This window comes from Leptosomus discolor, chromosome 6 (genome assembly GCF_034619465.1).
Source record: "Leptosomus discolor isolate bLepDis1 chromosome 6, bLepDis1.hap2, whole genome shotgun sequence".
Taxonomy (NCBI): domain Eukaryota; kingdom Metazoa; phylum Chordata; class Aves; order Leptosomiformes; family Leptosomidae; genus Leptosomus; species Leptosomus discolor.
Window position 1 is genome coordinate 15,706,404 of NC_141396.1, and position 27,240 is coordinate 15,733,643.

At 46.9% G+C, this 27,240-nt stretch overlaps 1 protein-coding gene across 1 annotated transcript in view; it reads right to left on the bottom strand.

Annotated features, from left to right (window-relative positions):
- Positions 1-27,240, bottom strand: part of FBXW4 (F-box and WD repeat domain containing 4) — a 64,982-nt gene that overhangs the window by 20,978 nt on the left and 16,764 nt on the right. The window contains exon 5 of the mRNA XM_086466565.1: positions 25,446-25,540. Within this exon, the coding sequence (XP_086322691.1) occupies positions 25,446-25,540 (95 nt within the window). The remainder of the gene's footprint in view (positions 1-25,445; positions 25,541-27,240) is intronic.

Sequence of the window (27,240 nt, forward strand, 5' to 3'; positions counted from 1 at the left end):
ATTCCTGGCAACAGCAGTAGTGCTCTGGCTACAGTCCAGCTGCAGTGATGTCATGGCTGCTCCCAAGGTGCCAACTGCACAGTTTCACCCCACCTGTAGCATCCCCCTTTACCCCATCCTGGGCACAACACTGCCAGATGTGGATGAACCAGAGGGAAAGAGGTAGCTGCCCATCAGTCCTTCTGGAAAGATGCTGTTTGCCATGAGGCTTGCAAACAGTCTCAGCTCCAGAGATGTACTGTGGGATTTATAATATACACCTTCCCCACTGCCAACCCAGCTTTCAGGGCAGGCACTGCCTGAGCTGGGAATCCTGCCATGCAAAGTCACTGAAGGAATTTGGGCGAAACAGGCCCTTTCCAACCTCTTCTCTCTAAACTTCCGCCATGCCCCAGGCTTGCGCCCTTCCCCTGTACTGTAAACAGATTGCTTCCCAAGTCCTGTTCTGCTCTTTGGGGATTTCAAATCCAGAATCTGCTTGACACGTGCAAGAGCCTGTTCCTTCCTCCTCGCGCGCTCCCCCGCCCCCTGGAATTGGACGTCGTTGTTCCATTTTGGAGACTATTATATACGGAGACTCATCGGACCAGGAAACAAAGAAGTTATTACTTGACAGAGCCCTGCAGCTGGGAATGTGGGAGGTGGGGGGAGAGGAGGGGGAGCACCGAGGGAGACAGGACGGGGGGGGCTGGCAGCAGCGTTATGAAAGCAATCAACAGAAAGGACAGCTCAAAGATGGGAAACATCTTTTTTAAAAAGCCTCAAGCGGGATGAGAAAAGGAGGAGAAGAGAAAGCAAGTCCCAAACAGAGAGTGGAGAAGAGAGAAAGCAGTTGGTGCTGACGGTGCCACGGGTTAAACACACGGGTCTGTGGGTTTGTGTAGCCTTTGATTCAGCACTGACACGCTTTGGCAAGGGAGGCCACCGGAGCTGTCAAATCCTTCACCAACGTGCCCATCAATTGTATTCAGCTCTCCCCGACCCGCACTGGCATTTTAATTACTGTTGGGTAAACTAATTTGTACAAATGAAGGCAACTCTGCCTAATAGAATATGCAAGCTCTCTGACCTCTGACAGGCGATGACACAAGATACAAAGGAGGCAGAGGAAGGCTTTTTATCAGAGCCTTATTACTCTCTATTACTCCAATTAGTTAAGCTCCAGTGCTCCTAATTGGGGGAAAAAATTGCAATTAAATCAATTTTTGATGGGCTGAAAGTGGGTTACCGAACCGCCCTGCCTGTGAAACACTGATATTATAGCAGCAAAGGTCAAAGTCTTTGTCGGCACCTGTGGGGCCCCCACCTCCCCTCTCTAAGCCCCTCTGTGCCCCCCCCAACACACACACGCAGCTCGCTAAGGCGAATCATTAGAACATGTCATGTCTTATCGCGGCCGCCACCATCCTGCTAACCTCATCAGTTGACATCATTACAGAAGGTAACTCCTCCAGCATGAATACAGTGCTAAGGTCACACAAACTTGATGGAGCCCCTGCTGAAGAGCCCAGGAGGCTGGGGAGCAGATGCAACAGTAACAACATTGTGAAGGGGAGAGGAGGGGGTCAGAAACTCAGCGCAGGGAGTTTCGGCACCTCCAGCATGAGGCTTCTCCAACAGACCAGATAGACACAAAGGGAGGGAGACCAAGACAGTGCAGGGAAGCAGATGCTCCTTCCGCAGGGGCATTTAATTTGCAGGAAGAAAAAAAACACACCAAAACTGCACAGTATCAGTTTAGAGTTTTCTTCTCCATGAGAAAGTGGGCACTGCAAACATGCAAGAAGTCCCGTCTGCCTTTGATTCAGGCAATGCTGGACAAAGCCAGGACTGGGTAAGCATGCAGGGCTGGCGGCTCCTTCACTGCCCCAGACCAATCCCTTTAGCCCTACTTTGTGCCACTTGCAGGATGACCAGAGAACTGAACCAAGCACCTTCAGTATCTCAGAAATAAGTCAGGGCAGTTGGGTTATAAGCTAACAACTCAGCAAACAAACTGAACAAAAATCAGCAGGTGAGGCAGCTGCATCAAAAGTCCAGTTACTGTTAATGGGCCAAAATTACAACTGTCCAGGACAGGGAATGTGGGCGTGGAAGGCTATTTAGAAGATTGGAAAAGCTGAAAAAGCCAACGGCACATGATCTAACTGTCCAAAACCCAAAACAACAAGTGCAGGTTGCATCCCATTTACTACAGCTCTACAATATCCCTCTGGCTTTTGTCTCCAGACTAAGTCTTCCTATTTTCCCCAGCCCTCAAGAGCCTTCCCATCCCTCCAGTCCTGTGTACCGCGCTCCTCCTGCATCTTGCCATGCAATGCTTCAACTCCAGACCTTCAGTGCAAGGAAAAGATGACAAGGTCCATCAAACTGACTTAAACACTTTCTATCTGTGGTGTTGGCTGCTGTTCTAGGCTCAAGAGTACCCACACTGCGCTTTGTTAAAGCCTGGTTTCAGGAGTCTGCTGGCAGTCTCCTCAGGTCCCTGTATTACTCCAGACTCTGCACAAAGAAGAGCTTCTAGAGTGCTCTGGAGCCAAGCTTATATTTGGGCCAAACTGCTTGCATGCATGTAAAACAGTCTTGTATTTGCACTAAGTGACAGGACTGAGCTCACCTGAGCAAGCAGAGACCCACTGCAGCATAGCCTCATCTTTGTTCAGCAGTGAATAACATTGCGAAAGAGAACCAGCAGCTGGAGGCAAATGACCAGGTCTGTTCCACAAACAGACTGGAAAGTGCTGGCACATTTGCTGCTGCTTCCTTTAGCCTTGTGTGCTTGCCACAGCGTCCCTCAAGGCATCAGTCAGCTCAGGGTTGAACTGTGCTCCTGATATGCATCGTAAATTGCACACAGAGAAGCTACAGAAGAGCTCTGCCACCCCCCACCAGGGATTCAGCACAGAGAGAAAACAAAATGCGTAAAGATGACTGCATGAACACCACAACATTTACAACCGCTGCTGCTCCAAGAGGAAATGTCGTGCTCTGGCAAGGAGCACCAGTGACACATACGGACTAATAACTCATTCGCATGCTGCCTTGAGCCTCAAGTGGACCCCTAGAAAGTGGTCCCCAGAAAGAAGGTATTTGCATTTTGTACTGAAGGGCACTGTAGAGATGTTGGGTTGAAACAGTGAAGTCTCACATTTCAGACAGGAAGAACTCCAGCATCATTTGACAGAAGAAATGCTCACGTCATCGTCTCCTGTGTCATTTACTGCATGCCTCAGGGTAGAGGGAACATCAGCTTTACCTCTCCAACCCTCCACCTCAGCCTCTACTTCATGTCTTCCTTCAGACTTCAGAGACCCATAGGCTGGAGAACAGAATAAGCATTTGATATCCCCAAAGGCCCAATTCCCAGCATAGTAGACAGATCAGCCCTACTCTAGCAAATTGCTTAGCAGGTATCCAACCTAGACACCTCCATCTTGCCTTCCTTGCTTTGCAGTTTCACCCCATATTGTCTGCCCAAGTCATCCCATAACCTCCACTGTCCCTTCATCAGCCCTGCAGCAGGTAAGTTTTGTGAAAACAGACAGCCAGGTATAGAATGCAATCCCCATTTATGGAGAAAAACTGAGCTCAATAACATTAAGACGGAGATTCCAGACAGGACAGACACATACACAGAGACCTCTTCCACACCGCAGCACTGAACAGGAAAATATCCTTTATTAGAAACTAGTGACTCCACCCACAGAACAGTCTTGATGTTCCTAGGGCTGTTTGTATCTAAATATCACCCTCCTTTCCACAATACTCCACACAACACATGCTTTTAGGGAGAAGCAAATGTCCAGGACAGGACCACACTCAGATGAGCTTTATAAAAGCTGATTGAGGGTCCTGGGTGTTCCTGTACAAAAGGGATATTCAAACAGTGTTTTTCACAGTGCTGTTGCTCAAACAGAATTGCCTTTGTGGCTGCATAAATATTTCTACTGGGTTAGTATCAACCCTACTCCTCCATTTAAGGGAAAGGCTTGATAATCCACATTTAACGGTGTAAAACACTTATCTGCATGGTATGTCCAACACTCTTCATCGTCCTTCCTCACACGCCAACCTCTGGGCTTGCCAGGCATGGAGCAGTTGTTCAGGACAGAGGTCTCTATATAAGAATTCCTGCATCCCTAGCTCTCTCCAGACCCAATTTAATCCCCAATTGATGCTCAAGTTATTACTGTCCGCATACCATACATCAAGGCAGGCAGAAAGCCCACGCCAAAACCATTCTGTCTGTGCATGCTTACCAGGCCTTTCTGTGAACAGAGCTCTCTTTGCAGGCGTCCACTGGGGTTACACCTTGGAAGCCAAATCATAAAGAAACATGACTCTGCTGAGAAACTACTGAGTCTAAAAGCTGGGCCGTGAAAGAGATATAGTTCTCTATTCCTGCCACAGAAAGCTTTCTGGGGAGAAAGAGATGGAGGGGGGAATAATGGAGGAAGTCTAGGGACTTCCAGGTCAGTCCAAGACTAGGTGGCTTAAACACCACTACAGTACAGTCATTTCGGCTTCAGCTTATCGGTAACCAGAACAAAACCTCACGGGATATTTTTTTAATTCTCAGACGCTATAACATTACAAAAGCAAATAAAGTCGCTACTAAGGTTATATTTGTGTTTTGAGGAGTTTAGGGCTTTTTCTTTTGTTGTTTCATCTTCTTTTGCAAGTGCAGGTGAAATAACCACAGCTTGTATCTGGGCTTCAATCGCACTATGCATTCTCCCTTCCAACATCACTAGGGCAAATCTCAGCCATCTGCAGCAACTTCATCCTATGATCTACTCTTGCTCTACTCCTCAGAGCAGCCATTCAAATACAGATGGTGCCAGGCACCCACCAGAAAGTATGTTCTACCTCCAACTGCTGCACATGCCATCTGCAATACATTGCAAGGGAACTGCCAGGTGACCTCATAAAATCTACATCTTGAGCAAATCCACTGGCTTTTCAGAACCAATTGAAAGGAAGAAACAGGTGAAGCTGCTGGCTGAGCAGAAAAAACCCCCATGGTCCCTGGGTGAGATAAACACATAGGTATGAGACACTGGACACCATCTGCTCCTGGGACAAGGCAGGGCACCTACACACCATCACACATCTTGTGCAAACCTCTGAAGGCCTGGCACTCAGTTCTCAGGAACCTGCACACCAACTTCAAGCCTTCACACCCAGCACCTGTCCCCTCCCTACTGGGCTCAACACCATTAGCCTTCCCCCTCACCCCAATGGGGAAGACACCCTGAGCCTGACCCTCAACCCGCTTCTCCAAATCCAGCAGCCTCCTCAAGCTCAGTGCTCTGGGCCCACACACAGCCTTACAAGAAGCTCCGAACTCCAGCCCCCGCTTTCTCAAAGCCTGCCCAGGTGTAAAGCTCCAGCGATTCCTTTTTCTTTGCCATTTTCCCTCCCTCCTCCCCTAGCCCCACCAACACTTTCAGGCCACACAGTGAGCCAGGAGGTTGGAGTACATGAGGACCACTGCAGCAGTCATGCTGTTTCAGGCCCCCCCTCAAGACAATTTCTAAGAGCCATTTCTTATCCTCCCCTCCATGAAATGATTTCTGTTAATTGCCTGGTGGGAATCACTTATAGGTGGGGGAGACTCTCCCCCCCACACACACCCTGGCCCCTAATTAGCTTATTGAAGTTTTAAGGGGGCTTTCACCTGGAGAAGCTGGTAATTATTCCCTTCATTCCCCTCTTGCTTGTACCTGTAGCTTCACACTTGGGGCCTGCCTGGCTCCACAGGGGGGACTTTGTTCCCTCTAACTACAGGCCCCACACAAATGGGCCCAGCAGCAGGAGAACGCAGCAAAGTGGTAATTTTCAGCCCGGCGTAATTAGCCAAGGTTCTTTCAGCCCAAACTGCTGAATGGGGAGGTGGCTGCCGGGGAGGGTGCGCCATGTGGGAATGGCGGGACAGGGGCTGCTCTCAACAGGCGGACAAAGACCTTTCGGGGGCTCTGATCTGGGGTGAGCAGAAGGAGGGGGTTGGAGCAGGACAGCCTGCCTGGTGGAGCAGGGGCATGGTCAGCAGTGGGACACACGCTGAGGAGGTCAGCTCACAACAAATATCTTCCCCCCAGCCCATGGAACAGGGCAGCTCAGGATGCCAAGAAAAGGGGTAAAGAAGAAAAAAGATCCAGTGATGCACAATAGGAGCATGTGAAGAGGTGCGATCCATGACAGATTCTTGAAGGCCTGATGTAGTCTATGCTCCCAGGGCAGGATTTCTAGTCTAGTACCTTTGCACTGAGATTAAGAAAGGCAAGAGACTTGGGGAAAGGAAACTGGACAGTGCAGGTCCCAGACAGGATGGCAAGAACTGTTCTGAGGACAGAGTGAGAACTCTCATTGAGAAAAATCAGGGAAGAATCATTCACCTCCTCCAGCACCTGCCCCAAAAGTCAGGCAACAAGTAGAACCGTGAGGAAAGCAATGAAGGCTCCACATTCTCTTTTCACTGAGCCATTTCCCATTAGCAAAGCAAAACTGCTTTTCACAGTGGGACCTCACTTATTCCACTTCCCTTTTTGCTACAAGCCTGTGGTTCCGCAAAACCTACCAAGAAGCCTGCTGCATGTGGGGTAACCAAACCGCCTGGCTCCCGGTGTAGTGCTCCTGTGTCACACCAGGCTGGCATCAGTTGTTCCACAAGACAGAAACCAGCATGCCGTGGCACAGTGCCTCAGGACCTGTTAGCATCTAAGCTGTCTTTGAATTATCACTGTTGCCCTCAGGATAGACATCCTTGTCCTGGCTGGTCAGCTCCAGGGCTGTAGACAAGTTAAACGTGCTCTGCTGACTTGATGATTACAGCTCCAGTACAATGGGGTCTTTTTTTTTTTGTAATGTTAAACTATATTTTGAAAAAACTCATCTCGTGTCCCTTACGATTGCAGCATCCTACCGGAAAGCAAGAATTGTCACAATCTGAAAGCTCAGTCCTTATTCTACAATGAAGACTAAATGGTAAACAAGTAAGTGAAAAGATGCCTGCTACTTTCATCAGAGCGCCAGTTACACAGGAGCGCTGAGCAAGCCCTAGGAGATGACGCAGTCACAACAATCCTGACAACAAGGAAAGGAGCTCCCCAGAGACTCAATATGTAGCAAGGAGACAGGCAGCACAACCCCCAGGGCACAGACTCGTAATTTCTGAGCAGCTTAAAATACACAACACTTGACCCAACGCTGCAGCAGGTTGCAAACCGGAGAAGTAAGTTGCCTGATTCCACCCCACGATACTCTGGTTTCTCTTCAGATCATATATATCTTTCACGTTTTACTAAAGACACCCACATTTTTCAATTTCAATCAAATTTTTGGCAGCCTCACCCAAGCTGCTTTAAGTACTTGCCACAGAGATTAATTCAGCTAGATACTGTGTGCCTTTGGCACATCAATGCTCAAGACTTTTCCTTAAAGGCAACCTTTGACACTTTCGAACAAAATATGCTTGCCATGAAATCAATGCCAGCATCTGAAAAGCAGACACCAAGAATAAATACAGCAGACTCAAGTTGACCAGGCCAGTTTCAAGGCTATGCAGAGAAATATAGTGAACATTCCTAGCACCAGTGGGAAAAGATAAATGTAATGTTGCCTATGCTCATAATTTATTAAAAACCTTACCATAGCCAGGGTTTTTTCTTCTTACTACCCCCTATAACAAGGGGACATGTAGAATTGATTTAAGCAAATACTCCAGCTGTCATTGCTTTGGACAAAAGCCTAAATACATGCCCATGTGTAGAAAATGCTTGAAGAATCATGATGCAAAAGAAGAAAACCTCTCCTATTCTCAAAATATCTCATTTTCTATTTTTTTTAAGCTTCAGGACTGCCAATGCCAATCCCAATGTATTCTCAGACGTGACTGGCAGAGTTTTTAGTTAGCAAGTATTCTTTTAAAAATGCATATATATTATGACAGCTTATCTAAACTTTTCCATTAGAACATACGACAGAAAATTACTTTTCAATAAGCCAACAATCCGTGCATGCCAGTGAGGTCAGGGAGAGGGGAGAATCCTTTCAGCTTTGCCAGAAAAACTAAACTCAAAAATAATTTCAGTTAAAAGTAGAGGTCATCTTGAATTTAGTATACGTGTGTGTGTGTGTGTGTGTGTGTATGGCAAAAGGAGCAAGACAAAAATTCAAACTTCCCAATATAGGGTAATTTTGAAAAAAGTGATCAGGGTGGTGAGGAAGAAGATGACTTCTCAACCAACATATACTTCTGTCATCTTCCCACAAAGGGTATCAGTTCTTTCTCCACACCATGCAGCGGCAGGAGCTGTACTTCCTCCTCTGCTCCATGATATTCAAAATTTCCAAATGAAGTCTAAAGGAGTTGTTCAGCAGGGGAGAAGGAAATAATGCTCAGAGTTTTGAGAAGCTAAAGACCAGGAAAGATGAAAGAGACAAAGTGTGTATATGTAGCACATGCTGCACACAGACAGGTCCAGGACACTGAGGCATGGAGACACAGGTGCTCTGTGGAGGAGGCGAGCAAAGCCTCATCTGTGTTTAACTCAGCCATGAAATGACTCCTAGAGCTTTTCTGCTCTGATCATTCCAGCCCCAACACGGACACGCTTGCAACAACCTCAATTCACTTGCCCTTAAAGCTCTGGGCAGCTTCCCGCTCCCCAGCTCTCTGCTCTATGCAGTATGATTTGCTTCAGGGTTTTCATGCTAAGCATTTGGAGCATGTCAACTGTTTGCCCCTAAGCAACCAAGATCCTGAATGAAGCCCCTGCTCTCCATCTGCAGGTTCAGGGCATGCTTGGTTGCAAGCAAGCACCAGAGTGAGAAATAAAACCCACCAGTCAGGCCAGAAAGCTCCAGCCCTGTATGGAGAAAGGCACACAGATTTCATTAAACAAGCAAACAGACAACACACATCTAAGGCATAAGCATGTTTAGTGACCACCTCCCACACAGATCCTGAACTACCCAAAAACCTGATGAAAAAGTTTTGCAGGAGCCAAAGCTTGAACCATCCTGACATCAATATACAATAAAACACAGGTTCACAGCACAAGTTATCATCTTCAGTATCTGCAATCCGGCTGGGCTGCAAGGCAGGCCAAGAACTATTGAATTCCAGTGATAACAGAGATGAGCACAATGAAAATAGGAAAGTGATCAGGCAAAATAGATGCTCTAGGGACAGGGAAAGGACAAGGCAAGAAGGCGAGGAATAATTTATTATGATGCTTAATGTCAGTATATTGGAAAAAAATGACACAGAAAATGGAGTATAAAGGAAAGAATTGCACTGGAAAGGACTGGGAAAAGGCCCCTTCAGGCACACACCTCCCAAGTCTGCGATGGAACAGAGGATTCCCCAAAACACATAGCCCTTTGATGTCAAGAAATATTTGATAAAGGGATATGAAGTACCGCACTGCCTCCTGCCCCTCAGTAAGCTGCTGTCTAGGTGAAGAAGGACAACCTGCTGGCAGACAGTCCTCCGACACTTCCAGGAACAGAAGTCTGGAAGCTTTAGATGAATCAGCAGCTTTGTGGGCAGGAGTGTGAAACCACAGTTTCCTCCTTTCCTTTCCATGGCCTGCCCCATTCCCATGCGCTCTGAGAGTTTAGGAAGTCCCATCCAATAACACAGTTACTAAAAGAACCAAGTTTACTTGGCAAGCCAAACACCCACATGAAGAAATGCCAGAACCAAGCTCGCTCACATGCCCTCCACACTACTGAAGTGTCAGTATTTGATTCTGCAGCAGGTTAGGAGCGTCCCAGTTGAAGCTGTCACTGATCTTTACCATGTGAATACACAAGATCCAAATTACACGGCCATCAGTTCAGGTTAGGCTGCATCTCTGTGGACTCCAGTCAGAGGCTGCACTGGGAGGAAATGATGAGCTTACCACGTCTCAGGGGTGCCTACATGTGAAGTCCACTCTAAGTAACAACTGGCAAGCAAGTACTCGCAAGAGTCGTGGATCGCTACTGCTTCACACAAGGCCATCAACTGTAGAGTTGGAGCGGCTTGGGAAAAATACCAAGATCGTAAGCAAAGCAGAGAGTATCCAGAGGGAGAAATCATTCACTGTATACCCACATAAGACAGTCAGGCAAAAGGTTTAAAAGTAGAGCAAAGTGTTTCTTCCTCAGGACACAACACTGAATTGGAAAGGAGCTTACAAAGACCAGAACATTAACAGGTTCAGAAAGAAGAGATGAGCTGCTCACAGAGCTAGCCTCTGCAAACATGAAAGAAACACCGGTCTGGATGCAAACTCTAGCCAGGGAAACCCTAACCTCCCCAACACCGGGAGTTGGGCAGGAACAGGCAGGAAAAGATCTTTTTGTGCTTGTATTGTTTCTTACTCTTCTCCCTAGACATTTACTACCGGCCACTGCTGGACACCAAACACTGGGGTAGATGGATGCTGGACTGACCCACCACGGCAAGAAGAACATGAGAAATGCCCACCTTGGTCAAGCCATGGCCTATCTAGCTCCCCGTCTTGTTTCCAACAGTGGTACTAACAGATGCTGTTTAGGAAGAACATGTAAGCTTGGCAACTTTCTATGGTCATTCTCTTTGTACTGCTCCAGCACCCACAATTGCCATATTAAGGATTTTAGAGAGTGTATCCCCACCTAGTCCTTCATTATAGAGCTGGTATCCATGAATTTGCCAAGTCCCTTTCAAAACTGCTGGCAACCTTCTGGAGCAGGAAGTTCACTACACACTGTCTGAAGAAATACTATCTTTTGTCCATTTTAAAGCAATCTCCTAGCAATTTCAATCATCTCTAGTTCTACTGTTGTAGGACTTGGTGAATAACACGTCCACAGTCGAGCTTACCCACCACCACCCTACTCTCCATATTTCTTTTTAGGCTGGTTTTGCCAAAACTGCCTAATGGAGGCAACCAAATATCAGCACATCAGTAATTTCTGCAAAGTGCTTGACTTGTGACCAAATTTGAAAAAAAGGCCACAAAAACAAGATACAAACTAGAAATGCAGCCATGTCTTTGGTACAGAGGAGTGTTCCTCTGCTGTATCTCCTCTTCAGACCCTGTTGATTCATTGCCCCTTCTGTGGCAGGTTAGAGTTACTTGGTTGTTCCAACCTTTGAGGCTTCAACCAGTCTCAGTCACTGCTAGACCAGCAGGGACCCATATCACTGGCTTCACTGTGAGAGCTAGAGTGCCAACACGCGTCTGAGGACCATCAGGGTCTCGCAAACCGCAGCTTGAGAAGCAGACGACAGAGCCCCTGCACACTGGGAACACTCAATACTACTAAAGTACCTGATATTTTCCACTACGTACCAGGAGCATGAAGTCCTTGCTCTGCCAGACTACAAACTTAATCTGAAGCGGTCTGCACACAATCCATGTTCCCAGATTGCTCTGAGACCATCAGAAGACAGATGCTAGAGAAACACTATTGCTTTTCTGATTTCTGGAGCAGGCTCCTTGGCTTCTCCACTGTCACAGAGGAGACAATCCAGGGGCAGTATAAGGAAAAAGAAAACACGCTCTAGGCCACATGCGCTAATCAATCTCTGTGCAAGACAGAAAATAAGAAGCAAGAGAAAACCAATTCCATCAGACAGTGCTGCTCCATCCCCAATCTTCATTAAAACAGCCTGGACAGGTGAAGCAGGTCACCGAACAAGCGCAGGTGCAAAGTGCAAGACAGCGGCACCAGGAGGCAGAGACCAAGCAGAGCGATAGTAGCAGTTGCTGCTTGGCCCAGCTTAGTCTGTAATTGCTCCCTCTAATCAGTTCACTTCTTTCTTTAGTCTCCTTTTTTTTTTTTTTTTCTTTTTTTTGGTAGTGGGGAAGCGGGGGAAGAGGTACACACGCAGATGACCACCAGGCTTCTTTTTCCCCCCCAAAAACCAAGCTGTTGCAAGCCTCTATCCAGCCCCCACACTAATAAATCTCTGGGACTATCAATCACGTTGGTACAGGTCTCTCTTCTCAAAGGAAATGGGCTCTCTCTCTCCATTAGCTGCCCATGCCTACCAACCATAGCAGGGCCTCATTTCAAGTCCTCTTTGATGGACGGTTAGACTTAGAGAAACGCGTACCTCAATCTCAGAGGGAGAGAGAACAAGGATTTACTAATTAGTCAGGGCAATGTACATTAAAAGCTGGCTTTAATACCTGGCCCCAAATGAGCCCTGTAGCTGTGAAGTGTCAGGATGCCTACAAAGCAGTAAGGGTACCTCCCACACACAGCCATGTGCAGAGATGGTGAACGGATCATCATGAACCCGTAGCACCTCTTTAGAGCAAGAAAGTGGCTGCAGCAGTTGTGCTTCATGCAGGTGGGAGGGAAGACAGAAGACCTGACAAATCCCAAATAATGAATGACAGAACACACTATAGGCAATACTACACAGAGAGAACAGGCTTTCCAATCTGCCTTCCAGTCTGGAGCAGTCTCACACTGCTCTGAAAAGAAACCAGAAGCAACAGAGCCAAGGAAAGAGTCATAGCCACACGATTCTGTCCACACGTTTCCAGTGTCTGATTCCACTCGCAACAGAGATGCAGGATGCCAGCTACCCAGGGAAGCTTAGCTACAGGCAAGAGGCACTCTGGCATGCTGTATATATTAAAGCATATCAGCACACGAGTCAGATGCACAACTGCACACATTGAGGAGAAATTCCCATTCTTCAGCAGACCAGTTTCCCTTCAAGTCTGACTATCTCCTCCTAGTCATTGGCTCCTCTCCAAACTCCAGCTCTCTGGTCCTGCTTCCACCTCTTCTCTACCTCCCCCAGTATTTCAAAAGTAGTTTGCTTTACTAATCTAGGGTCAGACTGCTGCATTTGATCATTTTAAACAGTTTGCCAAGCATCTTTGTGAGAACTGAAGTGGCTGGAGAACATTGGGATGGGAGACATCCCTCATCCTGATGTGTGCCAGAACCAACATGGGAGAAGCCCATCTCTGAGGCACACTTTCATTTTTGCCAGTATTTTCTCTAGGTCTGAAGATATTCCTGTGAGCAGTGCAATGCTCTGTGTCAAAATACCAAAATTCAGCAGCAAGGGTTAAGTCAGAGATTTACATTTATGAATTCTGTAAATTCACATTATCCACAACCTTATCCTGGGCATGCAGATGCATGAAGGCACTGCTGCTGTAAACGTCCTCCCACTCTGTTAGGAACCACCTTCTAGGCAGACAGGACCCTTCCTTCAGCAGTTTCCTACAATCTACATTCCTACGCTCATAAATTCCCTCTCCTGAGGTGGAACAGCAAATTTTGTAACTGTAGACTGTCAGAGCAACATCCATTGCACACCACATACCTGAAGCAAGTCTGCTTTTTCCCCCCCGCCCCTTCCTTTCCCCACCCCCACCCGCTTTCCTAAGAGCATTGACTGATAAATAATCCAATCACTGCTTGGAAAAAATAAACTGTCTCCCCTTACTCCTAATCCAGAGATGCAATGCAAAACCTTGTCCCTTGAATTCCCTCTAAGTTATTCTTAGCACCCATTTATACGTAAAGGTGCACTTATAAAGAACCTCTATGCATGCCTGTTTCTCAAGTTGGCACAAGCTATTTGGACCACGAAGCTACACGCAAGCCCCAGTGGAGCCACAAGACATTCCACGCTGGAAGTTGGCCATTGCCTTTCCCAGGGATATATCCAAATTCCTGTTGGATACAACAGCTCTAGTTAGAGAGAGAATCAGACAGACATGCTTTGAACAAGCGCTTTGCACAGCACGGACTGATATGCAGTGTAAAGCAGGCTTGATTTGACTCCACCGATCTTAGTCCTAAAACATATATCCCTATGCTTCTAATAAACTAGTGCATTTTGGATACAGTCTACAAATTTGATTCAGCAAGTACTAGCATCAGAAAGTTACCATCACCTGTAAACTTTTTAGTTTCCTTCAGGAAAACTAGGACTAGCACCTGACTTCATGTGTACACAATCATCACATTCTTCTCTTAATAAACAGAGAACTGGTGCTTTACTATCATTCCTCTTCCTGCAGAAGTCTGAAACCTTCACTCTGATAAATTCAGTTCTTTCTCAGCTCTCTCCCAAATATATTTCTTACTTTTAGAAGAACTGAGGGCAAGGGGGAATCCCCCAAAGAGGCCCAATGCTTCCCTCCTTGTAATGAAACCCTGTAATGGAATGCCCTGCACTCCAATTAGGAAGAAATGCTAATTTTCTCCAGTTGAGCACCCCCTCTAGATGTATCTAATTTGTTTCACTGCTTTCATCTCTCCCCTCCATCGCATTTTCATTTAAAGGTTATGATCTGTTTGTGCCCTTCATGCCGCGCCCTGACAAGACACCCCTATGAGAGGTTGCAGGGGCCACGTCGCCCTTCCTAACCCCCTTCCCAAACAAAAACCAAAGCTTTTTTCCCTCCACTGCCTCTTTAAGAAATGCAGGAAGATGAAGAGGAGGAGCAGGAATTGGGAAGACAATAATTAAAAATAAAAAGTAAGCCCTCTTGCCAGTTGGGTTGTGGTTGTTTCCAACAAAAGGTTGGAGACCTTTGCACCGTGACCAACACCAGTATGACCAGTGCAGGCCAGCTGGGAGAAACAGCATTACACAGCTTTGCTCCTTCTGCAGATCCACTTTAGGAACAGCTACCATACAATAATACCCTATTGCAAAAGGTTCTGAGATGCTGAATTGTTTAGCTCCTTGCAGGGCTGAGGAATACATTTTCTCCCACCTGTCCCAGAGAGAATCTGGTCAGAAAGGATAAGGGAAGTTGGCTTAGCTGAGGAGAAAGTCTCAGTAAAGCTCTTTCCACTCTTCTGTAAATGGGTTATACCTTGTTCTGGAAGCCCATGTTTTAGTAAGTTCCTTCCAGAGAGCAGAGGTTTGAATTGTGTAATGTGGGCTTTGAAATAGCTCTTCATGGCATCCATAAGTTTGTGCTGCTGTGGTTCTGGCTGGCTGCAGACAGGCTTGTAAATCCTCAGGGCGGAACCCATCTGAACAGGATGCCTGCCAAAAGAGCTTTCTGCAAAGGCTGTATCTGTAGCACATACAAGACAGGCATCCAGATCACCATGCTGGTGCCATACCACTTCCCACAGAAATTTCAAAGGGTATTTTCACCAAAAGAATATTTTCTTTAAAAAAAAAAAAAAAGCCACCAACCTACCTCTGTTTCCCTCACCAAGGCCCCTTTGCAGCCTACCCCAGTATTCTCAAACAAAACAGTATCCCTGGAGCTGAACCCAGGGTCTTCCCTACATGCACACCCTGCTCCTAAGCCAAGCCATTCACTACATATGGTCAGCCTCTCCCTCCCTTCACTTCAATTCTCTCCTTCAATTCTTGTTGTTTAGAAAAGAAATCCCCGATCTACACTCTCCAGACAAGTTTCACCACACATCTATCATCAACACCCTACAAGTTGAAAGTGCTCAACGAACCTCTTTGGAGGCCGCACAGCTAAGCGGTCCCCAACTGAAGTGGAGTGGGAACTGCTGGGTTCCACCTGTGGCACAGCCTGGAACAACGGCCCTCTCGGAAAAAAGAGAGGAACAGCTGGATACGTTGCTCAGGCTGAGTATCGAGCAGCCTGTTCTTGGACAGTAAGATGAAGCTGGAAAGGTACTGCAAGAGTGTTTTCTGTTATTAATAGGCTCTTTGCTAATACCGCCCCAGATAGCCAGCTCCCTTTCAGTCGTTTCCTGCTGCAGCCCTCAATCCTGTCAGTCAGGGAGCTATATGCTCCATTACAAGCTATTTCCTCTCTACATTTGCAATGCCTCCAAAAGCTTTTTGCAGCAAGTCCTGACGATCCCCCCCTCCATAGACACAACTCTCTCACAACTCGACTTTCTGGGACCACAAACGGGGAGCGGGTAAGAAGCACACAAAGATTTACTCTTCACAAGATAGCACCCTTGCCCTTTCCTCCCCCCCAGGCCCCCTCTCTCTCTGGTCCATGCGAACAAACCCCGAGTGGGAAAGAGCGTTTGGAAGAGGCCTGTGTCTGGGCCAGCCGCCTTTCATCCAGAAGATGCCTCTTCCCGTTGGAAAATACAAGCATTGTGTGAAAACATTTTAATATATTCATGCACATTCCTATAGCTCGCAGAGGCGAGCGGGTCCCAGCACCCTCCCCTCCCTGCCTTCCAAATGATTTTCATAGGCAGCGATGCACTGGGAATGCCACCTGTTTTCTCGAATGCCCGCGAGTATGTAAATGGTGGGAATATGTGGGCCAAGCGCTGCGGTTTTATTGTGCTGCAGAAAAGATTTTACTAATTACTTGCCTAAACTCCAAAGCAGTACGCCTGCTTTTTTACAAAGCAGGAGAGCTGGGAAGGTGGGGGTGATGGGAAGAGGAGGAGGGGGGAGAAAAAAAAAAAGGGGGGGAGAAAGAGAGAGTAAAGGGAAAGAGGGAGAAGGAGATGGAGCGCAAGGGATGCATTTCAAAGTTTCTCCAGCAATTTGATGGGGGGGAGCTGGGCCCAATGTGAAATCAGAGAGGTCAAAGGTGGGTCTCCCTCCCTTGTGAGAAAGTGGTGAATCAGGACGGTTTATCAAACGATCATTTTCTTTTGAAACTGGGAGGCAGCGGCTGGGACAATTCTGCAGATGTGCTTGATGAGTTCGGGACAAAAATGGGCCGCCTCCTCCCCCCCTCCCCCTTTAAGGTCTCCCATCAGGGGTTGCTTCTCCCTCCACTGCTTCCAGGACCCTCCCCTCCCTTCTTCAGTGGTCAGCTGAGACCCCCACCCACTGATCGCCTTTGTATTCCTGGCCTTTGGACACACTGACAGGGCCCTTTATGAGACCCCAATCAAGACCCCCATGTCACAGGTACCTAGTAGAGATACCAGACCCTTTTCAAATGAGGAACAACAAGGAAAATATGCTAGCCCATTGTCCCAGCACGGCACCAAGGGAGATGAAAGGGACAGGCTGCTCCCTCTCCACAGACTGCCTGCCAATCAACCCCAGTTATTAAGGTCACGATGTGGAAATTCTTTTGACCTACACCTAATCAAAGATGCACCAGGGCCTTTTGAGACAACATGGGGGAAGGTGGGAGGGCAGGCATCCCCCTGCCCTCCCCACCCATAAATACAGTGGAGCTCCCAAAGAGAATTTAGTAGGAGTCACCCCAGCTAGTTCTGCAGCACAGTTGCCCTAAGTACCGGCTGGGGCAGCCGAGCTGGGCTCCACGCTGGCATCCAGCCTCAGGAGATCTTAAACTAAAAGTTTTCGTCATTGACAAGTTACAGACTGAGCAACACTGGAGGTGGCTCAGAGTCACTATCGAGGACCCTGTGTGACAAGTACTAAGCATCCACTTTCCCATTCCTGACAGCTTCGGTTTGCACAGGCTGTGGGCTTCATGCAACATGCTCAGCACCATGCCAGACTGGGCCCAGAAGAACAATTCCTCAGTGGACATGAACCTATGAACCTCCAAGAGCTGAAGCACCTGGAAGAGTGGATGGATGCCAGCAGTGCAGAGCAGACATTCTGAATCCCCCTTGCGTTATACAGGATGAAGATACCAAGACGATGTTGATGGTGGTAGTTCTTAGGACTATGCAGAAATCTCTCACAGAGAGGAGTTAGGACCCACCTGCAGTGACAGAGCAATCAGATGGGTGGTATGAAACAGTTAAGAGCATGGGCCAGATGGTATCAGAGAAGCACATCCCACCCCACAGCTCCACAGCACTTGGAATACGGACAAGATCACCTGCCTCTGAAAAGTCCTTCTGTATTACTCACTGTCTGAGAGTCATCACCATACACTCAGTAACAGAACAGTTAGACATGATACTTCAACCTGACAACAGTGACACAATAAATGACAGAGTACAGTCCGTAGCAGTTCACACAAAAGGGCAAAAAAATCCAAACCCCAGAATAGAAACATTTTTCAGCATATATAGGAGGCTTCTGCAAGTGCATGATTTTGAATTAGATCCTCCAGAAGAGCCACATAGCATAAATCATGGCCACCACTAGGACACATAAGACCAGTCTTGAAGAAACAGAAACTTCTGGCACCCCTCTTTATGCACCATATCTATCAGCATACAGGGAATACCCTTCCCACTCCCACTGCCAGCTTGCAGCTCTCATCCTGTTGGCATCCTTCAAAGCCCATCTGGATCAAGCTCTTAGTGAAAGGCAAATTTGGGGTGGCAGTAGACTAAAGACATGAACAGTATGACAATCACAGCAACCGAGCTGCATGTTTCATTATGCTCAACACTTTGCTCATGTGTTGGCTCATTTTCCTCTGCCTTTATCCACTCTCAGCTACTCAGAGTCTCCCCAACTCCCATCAGAAAGCCCGCAGTAGGTAACAGCCTGCCAGGGGTGACCAGCTGGGTGGGAAATGAGAAATGAAAGATTCCAAAAGAGCTTTGGGACAGACTCATGTGTTTACATAAATGCTACTATACTGCTTCTCCACTGCAAGTCACTGCCATTCCTAAAACTGTCCTGTTATTCCTTGGCTCTTATACAATTGTTGAAGCAGGTAGAAGACAGATTTTTCTTCTTGATGTTAAACGAACTAGGTCCTATACCAGAAATTACTAGGCTACAGCAGGCATGGCCTGGTTTAGGCTGTTGCAAGCCGAGATCCAAACGGACGCTTCAATCCAGCTATCTCCTCTACCTTTACAATAAGGTGCAGTGCTCAGAGCAGACATGATTTCAGCACAGTAGCACAGAACAGAGGTGAGTTTCCTACTTCAGGGCAATATCCTCCACTATCGCCCTCCTTTCAAATGCCAATGGTAGGCTGAGGGCCAGCCTCCTGCCATCCTCAGAGTGAATCAACACTCCTTTAGAGGGGCTAGGCTGCTATCTTAGGATACTACAGCTCCACTTTCCACCTCAGGGCATGAGCTCGCATCCTCTGAATGACACCTCCTGCCTCATCTGGGAGGAGTAACAGGGGAAGCTGAGCCTGGTTAGAGGCATCTGCACCTGGGGCCCTCACCGTGCAAGAAAGGTCCAGCCCTCTCCATCCCTCCCCGCCCCCAAAAGCAGCCCTTTGAAAGGCAGGGGAGGGAACAGACACCACTCTAATTGTAGGAGTGAAACTTGGCATCCTCCTGCCCATCTACCTTTGCACTCTGTTTCTGATTCTCTTTGAACCTCTGGTACAGCTTGTCAGGTCGTTGCCCTCCTGAGCTGAGGAAAAAAAAAAAACGGTAGTGATTACTATTGTACACTGATTTGCAAGCTAGAAAAAAAGAGAGAGAAAAAAAAAAGAGAGGACAGCCTCCATGTGTCAGGCTATGAAAGGGTTGCGACTGAAGCCGCCTGAAAAACAAACCCTTAATTTAAATGTTAATGAAAGTGCTGAAGAGACATCAGAGGCTTTCATTTCTCTACAAGGAGCAGAATCATCAGGTCTAGAATTTATGGCCCCCCTTCACCTCCCCTCTCCCCTTCTCTGCTCCATCAGCCAGAGAAGTTAGGAAAGGAAAAAAACCCTAATTTTAACATTAACTCCACACTTCCACCCTGGGATGCAATTGCTAAATTATCTGTTGGCAGGACACTGATCAAAGGTGGAAAAACAAAGGCACACTGCACAGCCGAGCAAAGGTAAACAGCGGCCAAGGTCTGGTGAAGTTACCTTCTCCCCCTGCGAATTTAAAAAGCAAAGAGAAAACCATCACAAACTGGAAACAGAAACCTCAAACCATAAGGCTGCCAGCCCCCTCAACTAAATTTCTTCTGTCACATCGATTAAACAGATATGGATTCTCCTGTGCAAACCAAGCAGCACAAGAAAGATGCTTCCCCCAAGCTTTTCAAGACAGACTTTCCCCCCAAGCAAGGGGAAAGATGAGAAAAAACTGCAGGGGGAAAAAAATAAAAATAAAATTTCAATATGCAACACAGCTCCACAGGATTAGAAACAGATGTCTGGGTTCTCACTCAGTTAGCTACTGCCTCCCAAAACCTGTTCACCTACCTACAACCACTAGTGAGCCAATTCACACAATCACAGGAAATATATACATTAGATTATTGGCCAAAAGTGACAAAAAGGGAGCGAGTCATCAGTCCTGTGAGCTTTAGTGGGCAAAGGAAAGAAACCAAAGTGAAGAAAGGTAAGTTGCAGTTTCTCAGCCTATAGAAGTGTTTGTGTATGTGCTTGTTTCTAGAGGAAAGGGAAAAGGGACATGTGTGTTCATGTGTTCAGCCATGTGTTCATGTGTTCAGCCATGTGAAGAAGACCAAACAGAGTCACTATCACACAATTAAAGAAGGTAAAACAAAGTCGTCTTCCTCCCAACATCAAGGGAACAGTCAGGGCACATGGATAAGACACAGGTGTCATTTTAGCTCAAGAAGGGAAAACCTGATACTCATTTCCTGCTCTTCAGCTTTGGGGTGAAAGAGCACCAAGTCAGTTATGACTATTGTATATATCTAGAAACCTGCACCCAGATCGCTCTCCGAGGTCAGTAAGAGATGGTAGTTAACGCCACCACTAACTCTGCAAGTACACCCTGGGATCTCACAGTTGAGCAGGTTCTTCCTGCTCCTGGTTAAGAAACAGCTGCAGGTCACAGTGTCCTCTCAATTATTCAAACCAACCAAGCTCTACAGAGACCCCCAAGGACAGGACAGCTATTGCTGCCTGCTATTTTGCTGGCAACGCACAAACCAGAATAAAACCCAGTTACTTGTCCCAAGTCCTCGCAGACTCAGAGAGGTCAACTGCGCAAAGCTAGGTGAAAACAGAGCACCACTACAGCCAACAGCTCATCTTGATATGCAGTAGGGGATATCTGCTGATAAAAGTGGAGCAACAAATGAGGGTTGGGGGAACATTATCAAACATTTGAACTGCTGCACATTAGGGCTTCAATTGTACAGTTAAAACCACTGCAAAGTTGCTCTGACTCAAGTGGGTTGCTTTGCTCTAATGCAATCTGCAAGATCAGATTGTTTCGCTTTCACAAAGTTTCCAAATAACCATTAAAAAGAAGGCCTCAAAATTAATCATTTTGATTGTTCCCAATAGAAGGGAGGCCCACTCAGTCAAGGTGCCTGTCAGTAACCCTTCTCTTCCTTCTTTTCCCCAGCAAGTTTTGTGTATGTTTTACAATTTGTCTGAGGTTGTCCACAGGGGCAGAGGTCTCCCCTGATATTACTTCCCCGTAATATTCCATGGGAGAGGCAATTAGGTTAACACATTCAAATTAGCATGTTAAAATAGAGGAGTCGGGTCTCAACTAAAATACTGCATAAATAGAAGAGAGAGCACAAGTCTGGCTCTTTAAACTCAACTGCTCACAGAACTACTCATTTTCTTTTAAATTAAACATTCAGTGCAGACAGCTAGCCTTTGGTACAAACTTCCCTACTCTCTGGAGTAAACCTGCACTTCACCAAGGCACCATTCGCAAGGAAAGGTCACGTACTGCAGCAGGCCAATGACACAGTGGGAAAAGGAGAGACTGGCTTTTGGGCTTACACACCCAAAGCACATCGCTTCTGCAACAGGGCGTATTACAGTTGCCTGACGTTGCCCTAGATTGCACCAAAGGTTTCTTAGCTCTCTATCTACAGCTGCACATTGAAAACTGGTTTTGTGCCTCCATCACCTCTTTTCTTGGTTTAAAATCTGACACACTTTGAGTACAGCATAGGAAGACCAACTCTTGTGATAAATAGTTTAAAATCTAGATAGCAAATGCTAGTGGCCAGATGAAGGAGAAGCCAGCTTAGATTTGATTACTTCTTTTTAATCCAACACCAAAGAATTTCTGAATCCAAGATTAATAATGAATTTAACATCAAGGTCCACTTTTTTCTTTCCCCTCCACTTTACAAGCTTCTCTATCATTAGGGAAAAAAATTTGCAACAAATTTTCCCCTAAATAAAGGAACATTTCAGTAGTACAACATATATCATGAGCCTTATGTTTCTGCAGCCATAAATGCCAGGCAATTGGACCCCAATCTCTCCATAAACCTATCCCTCAAATTAAACAGTGTACAGTGGTCACTTCTCTTCCCTGGCTACTGCCACCTCAGGGAATCACAAAGCATGAAGGTGGTGCCACTATTCCACTAGAAACCCCTGGCTTTGCCTCACATCACACATTTGAACTGGTCCACCGCACTCAGGCTTGCCCCGGTCCCTGAGCACACATAAGTCACTGCAGTAAGCACCAGTAAATGAAAGTTTAACATCTGCATGACGCAGAGTTCAAAAGGCAAATGAACTCGGGGGGAAGGGGATTACAGGCAGCCAAGAAACATCATTTAGGGTACATGGCCTCTCTGTAAGTACTGCATTTTACAAATCCATGGAGGAGGACAGCTTTGGAGACAAATTAAAACAGTTGCTGGAGCAAGCTGAGGCACCCTATTTTAACGCTACTCTCAGACTCTTCTCTAGTCCCTGATGCCACAGGCAATGAGGGGCATGCTGTCCCAAGCACACCGACCAGTACAGCTATGCAGAAGACCTGCTGAAAACCCAGAAGGAACATAATGCCCTCCCCTTCCCCACTACCCCACAGGGCACTGTTAGGGATCCCCAAAGCAATGAAGCTCCAATAGTACACATGGATGCAAAGGCACTTCCATGGCTGAAAAGGTTATACAGAGGACTAAGCGCAGTTCTCCCCTGCACTGTAAGAAGAGAAGATCCGGTACTTTTGCTACCCTTTTACTGCCTTTTACCCTACTTAATCTCCCTTATGGGCATCATTCTGTTTGCAGACCCTCCAAGCATCCAGCCCAGCACCATCACACAAAGAGCAAGGAAGCCTCCTCCCTAGCTCAGCACACCTGCAGGAGGATCTCTGTAGTGACACAGGGAAACTGTGGACAAATCAAAGCAGAATATGCAAGAAAGATGCCTGAAGCCAGAGCAGCTGCACTTTAAGAGCACAAGTCTCTGAAGTTTAGTTTGGGTGTACAGGCACTGTCCATCACAGCAGAGTAGTCCAGCAGAGCAGGACTACAGCAGAAAACCCAGCTGTGGGTCAGGAGCACATGGGATACTTTCTAAGGAACTTTCACACAAAGGGAGGTGTCACTGAAAAGCAAGAAGAAAGGTTTCAATCCTGCCCATTAACAGCTGAGGTACAGTAAGAATACAACCCTGACTGCTCTAGAGACTCTCAGTCCTGGCAAACCTCCAGCTCAGGAAACTACAGCCTCTCTAAAGCACTTTCGAATGGTTAGAGCTAAAGGAGCCCTCCTGCTCCTATCCCACCATGCACAACTGCTTTGAGCTGTTCTTGAGCTCTATGTGTCCATAGTAGAGCGAGCTGGTGGGTTCTCAGCAATGGTGAGCCAAAATACTTACGTGGTTGGAGCCTCATTCTACAGCAGCTCTACACCAGCAGACCTATCCGTTCTTGTGGAGGAGCTCTCAGTTTACACCAACACAAGTGAGAAGGGAGAATGGGGAGGGCACATTAAATGTTTAGGAGGAAGTGGAGGTTATAGGCCATGTTCAGCCTCACTGAGGAACAAATGCATCCAAGCTCTGGCAAGAAGGATGGGGACTGCAAGGGAGGAAAAGCTTCACACACAAGTGCATAGGGAATGTATATGGGTGAAATATGGGCTCTTGCAAATAAAACAGAAACCACAGAGCTCCCCAAAGCAGACCTTGCCAGAAACCAGATATTATCTTTTTGATACTCACCCTCATTAGACAGCAAGCAATAAAACCTATTAGTGAAAAATTCATCTCCCCTGCCCCTTGCCCCAGCCCTCCCCCACCACATGCCCTCCTGCTCTGATCCTCTCTCTCTTCTAGGATGGCTGCGATTTGTTCTGAGAAGCGACAGGTTTATAGGTTAGCCGACACCTTCACTCTGTGGAATTTTAATTAACTTCTCCCATCATCAATATGTTAAGGAGCAGGGTTCCCATTATACGAGGTCAGCAGTGTGTTTCAGGCCCTGCTATATCAGCCGTCAAATTGAAGAATTAATGACGTGGCTAATTGGCTCTAATTCTCCACCCCCCCTCCCCAAAATATGGAGGTGTAAGGAGGGGCAGTAGGGTAGGCTAGCGGGGGAGGCTGGTACAGTCCACAGTCTCATAAACAAAAAATGAGAGTGCACAATTTAAGCCCACTTGTTCATGGGGTAGCTGTTCCACCACCTCCCATTTATCACCCTGCAGGGAGGAAACGGGGGGTGGGGAGACTGTGTGTAAATATTGTGACAGAAAGTGTGCACAAGCGTGCACACCAGGGAGAGGAATACTGTCCTGACAAGAGGCCACCTCAGCAGGTCATCACTTAGGAGGAGGAAGCAGCATGCCACTGGGCTCTAACCAGCCATGGTGCTAAAGCCAGAGCCTATCTGCTATAAAAGGGGCCCTCGCAGCACCGAAGAGGGCAAAAGGCTTCTATCCAACATCTTGCAGCAGCATTAACGCACACAGCATTTCTTCAAAAACACTGTCTGTCTCAAACACTCGGAGCAATGGGACAGAGGAACAGCAAAATCATAGCAGGCCTCGAGGATCATTTCCCTGATAATGCCATTAGCTCCATACCACTAAGTTTCTGCTGCCTGCAAAACAAGCTTGGAAATCTAACGAGGACAGCAGTTGTGGGAAATATTTTGGTTTTGCACAAGCCTAAAATTCACTAGTTGCAGACATCACACAGGCAGAACAACAGCTCTTCTTCCCCCCTTCCCTGAGGAACGCTGAGGATCAGTCTCTCTTGCATGCAGAAGACCAGCTTAACAGTAAACCAAAAAGACATATCATTGCTGGGCAGCATAAGATTTTAACATCTGAGAGTTTAAGTTTCTCAGATTTTCACTTCCTCAAGAATAGGAGCACTTTGAAAAACATCCTGGAAGACACTGGTGTAGGTACTGCCCTTGCCTCCCATGCTGAAGTTGTAGTTGTAGCACTATGCCCACAGTAGAAGCACAGGGTTACAGGCAACAGAGGCTGGAAAACCTCATCCCTGAACTCCACTTCCATCTTTCCCAGCTCAGCACGCTCAAAGAAAATAAAGTTCTAACAACTACACACAGTTTGGCATCTCTTCTGCCAGAGAATGAGAATACAAGTTGGCATCTTTTCAGTACAGAAAACCTCAAGAGGATCTGGCTCATTGCTTCTAATTAGTAAGTCAGAGAGCTCACTCTGCAAGCAAGAACAAACAGGTCCCACCTGAGACAGTAACAGGAATGCAGGGCCATTTTCACAGCCTCTTCATGAGCAGATCACTCCGCTGTTATGGGGAACAAAGACCACACGCTGTTCCCTGAGCTCCTGCTGCAGGCACAAGCACCTGATCAGCCTCCACCCAAATCAAGTCTGTGAAGTGTCACACTGGTGCCTTGGAGAGATTTGTGGACACACAGCCTGTCCAACTCCTTTACTTCTCTCTGGTGGAAATTTGGAATAAAGAGGTCTCAGTTACCTTAATAATGGGCTGATAGCAATGGACCACACTCGATCCTCTGTCTGCACTGTATGTAGACACTGCCCAACTCTGCCCGCGGACAGGGACCAAACCTAAAGAGAGAGATGCATGTTATGCCACATCACCCAGCAGGTGCAGAAGGTAGGACACACGCTGCTAATGTGCTAGAAAAGCTGCCAAAACTGCTGTGCTCATCTTCCCCGAGATCCCTTCCCTGAGTTCTGATTACTTATTTTTGAGAAGCGGAGCATTTGATCATCGCCAGAAACAAGCACTTGAAGTTATACAAAGATTCAGCTTACGAGTATGACCTTCCATCTCACTGGTAACAGACAGCACCCCCATCACCACATGCTCTCTAAGGCAGCACTCAACACTAAGACTTCTCATCTTCTGTGGTTAAATAAGAAGTGGGTTTTGTTCAAGTCTCTGCTGTTCTCTTGAACAGTGTGGGAAGACTTTGTACCACACCTGAAAAATGTCCATTCATATTACCTATAAAATTAATCATTCACTATCCTGTAAGATAGCTTTTTATAAACCCATCCTGTTTCAATCAAGTTTCTTTAGTGTACTTCAGGCTACTTTCAAATAGGCCTCCCTTGCTCACTGACAATGTGAGAGAATCTCCATCAGAGCATACACACACATCCCCTTTCACCAGTTCACCACACCACCCCCTTTATTTCTGGGTCCTAATAAAGCCCCCTAGATTCTTGCTGGGGCCTCTGCTTGTGGTCCTCATTTTCTCCACCTCGCCTTCATTCTTGTCCCACAGGACTCAAGCCCCCCAGTTCTCTGTAACGGACCCCCAATGTTTCACTTCGAGACTTCAAAGCTGGGAGTGCCCTATTTGTTTGTTTGTTGATAATGCCCAGGATTGCAGGCTATTCTTGTCAGCGGGGAATTTAGCACCTAGTGTCAGCAAAAGCAGTAGAAAAGCTTAACTCTTTTAAGGCATTCCTATCTCCTACAGGTTAAAAATATTGCTCAGAGCACGCTATCTGGTGCCTATCACACAGGAATGTACATTAGCAGCTCTTCAGGGCTTAGTCCTAATCAACACTCAGTGGAGCCCTCAATAGCTTAGACACTTAGAGCCCCTTTAAAAGGCTGGTAGGGATTCCCTTCCACCCTCCAAAAGTCTCATTCACGCAAACAAGGCAGCCTACAAAAGAGATGATTAAAAAAAAAAAAAAAGAAAAAAAAAAAAAAGACGAACATCCCTAGAGCCTATGCTGTGGGGAGCACTGGGTGGGCAAGATCTCACACTAGCTCCAAGAAAAACAGCCTCAAATTCCACTCTGGCCTTCAGGAATTTGTTCTCAAGGTCAGGGAGGTCCATCCTCCAGCTGACAGGGAAGCAGCAAGAAGGCACTCTCCCAGCAAAAAGGCTCCACAGACCAGAGAGGAGCAGCCCTGCTTAAGTGTGAGACAAAGCAGCATCAAGGCCTTGCTCCCAGGAGCCAAGCAGCACCCCCAGCAGTGCCCTTTGCATCTGAACACCGCTTTACTTTTTTACCCAGGAGTACACGTGTACAGAGGGACCAACGAGAATAGACAGGCTCATACTGCTCATTACCCATTACCACACACTTCCTATGAAACCCTGAAAGAGACATTTAAGTCTTTCTTTGCCCCAGCTTCCCCTCTTGCAAAACAGGAACAGCAGTTTTTCCTCTTACCTCCATTAATGCTCTACGATATATATCGGGGACCAAGAGCATCCGTTAGCCTACTCTCAGCAACTGCCAAAGCTTTCAACATACAGCAACCAATTCCAACAACGACA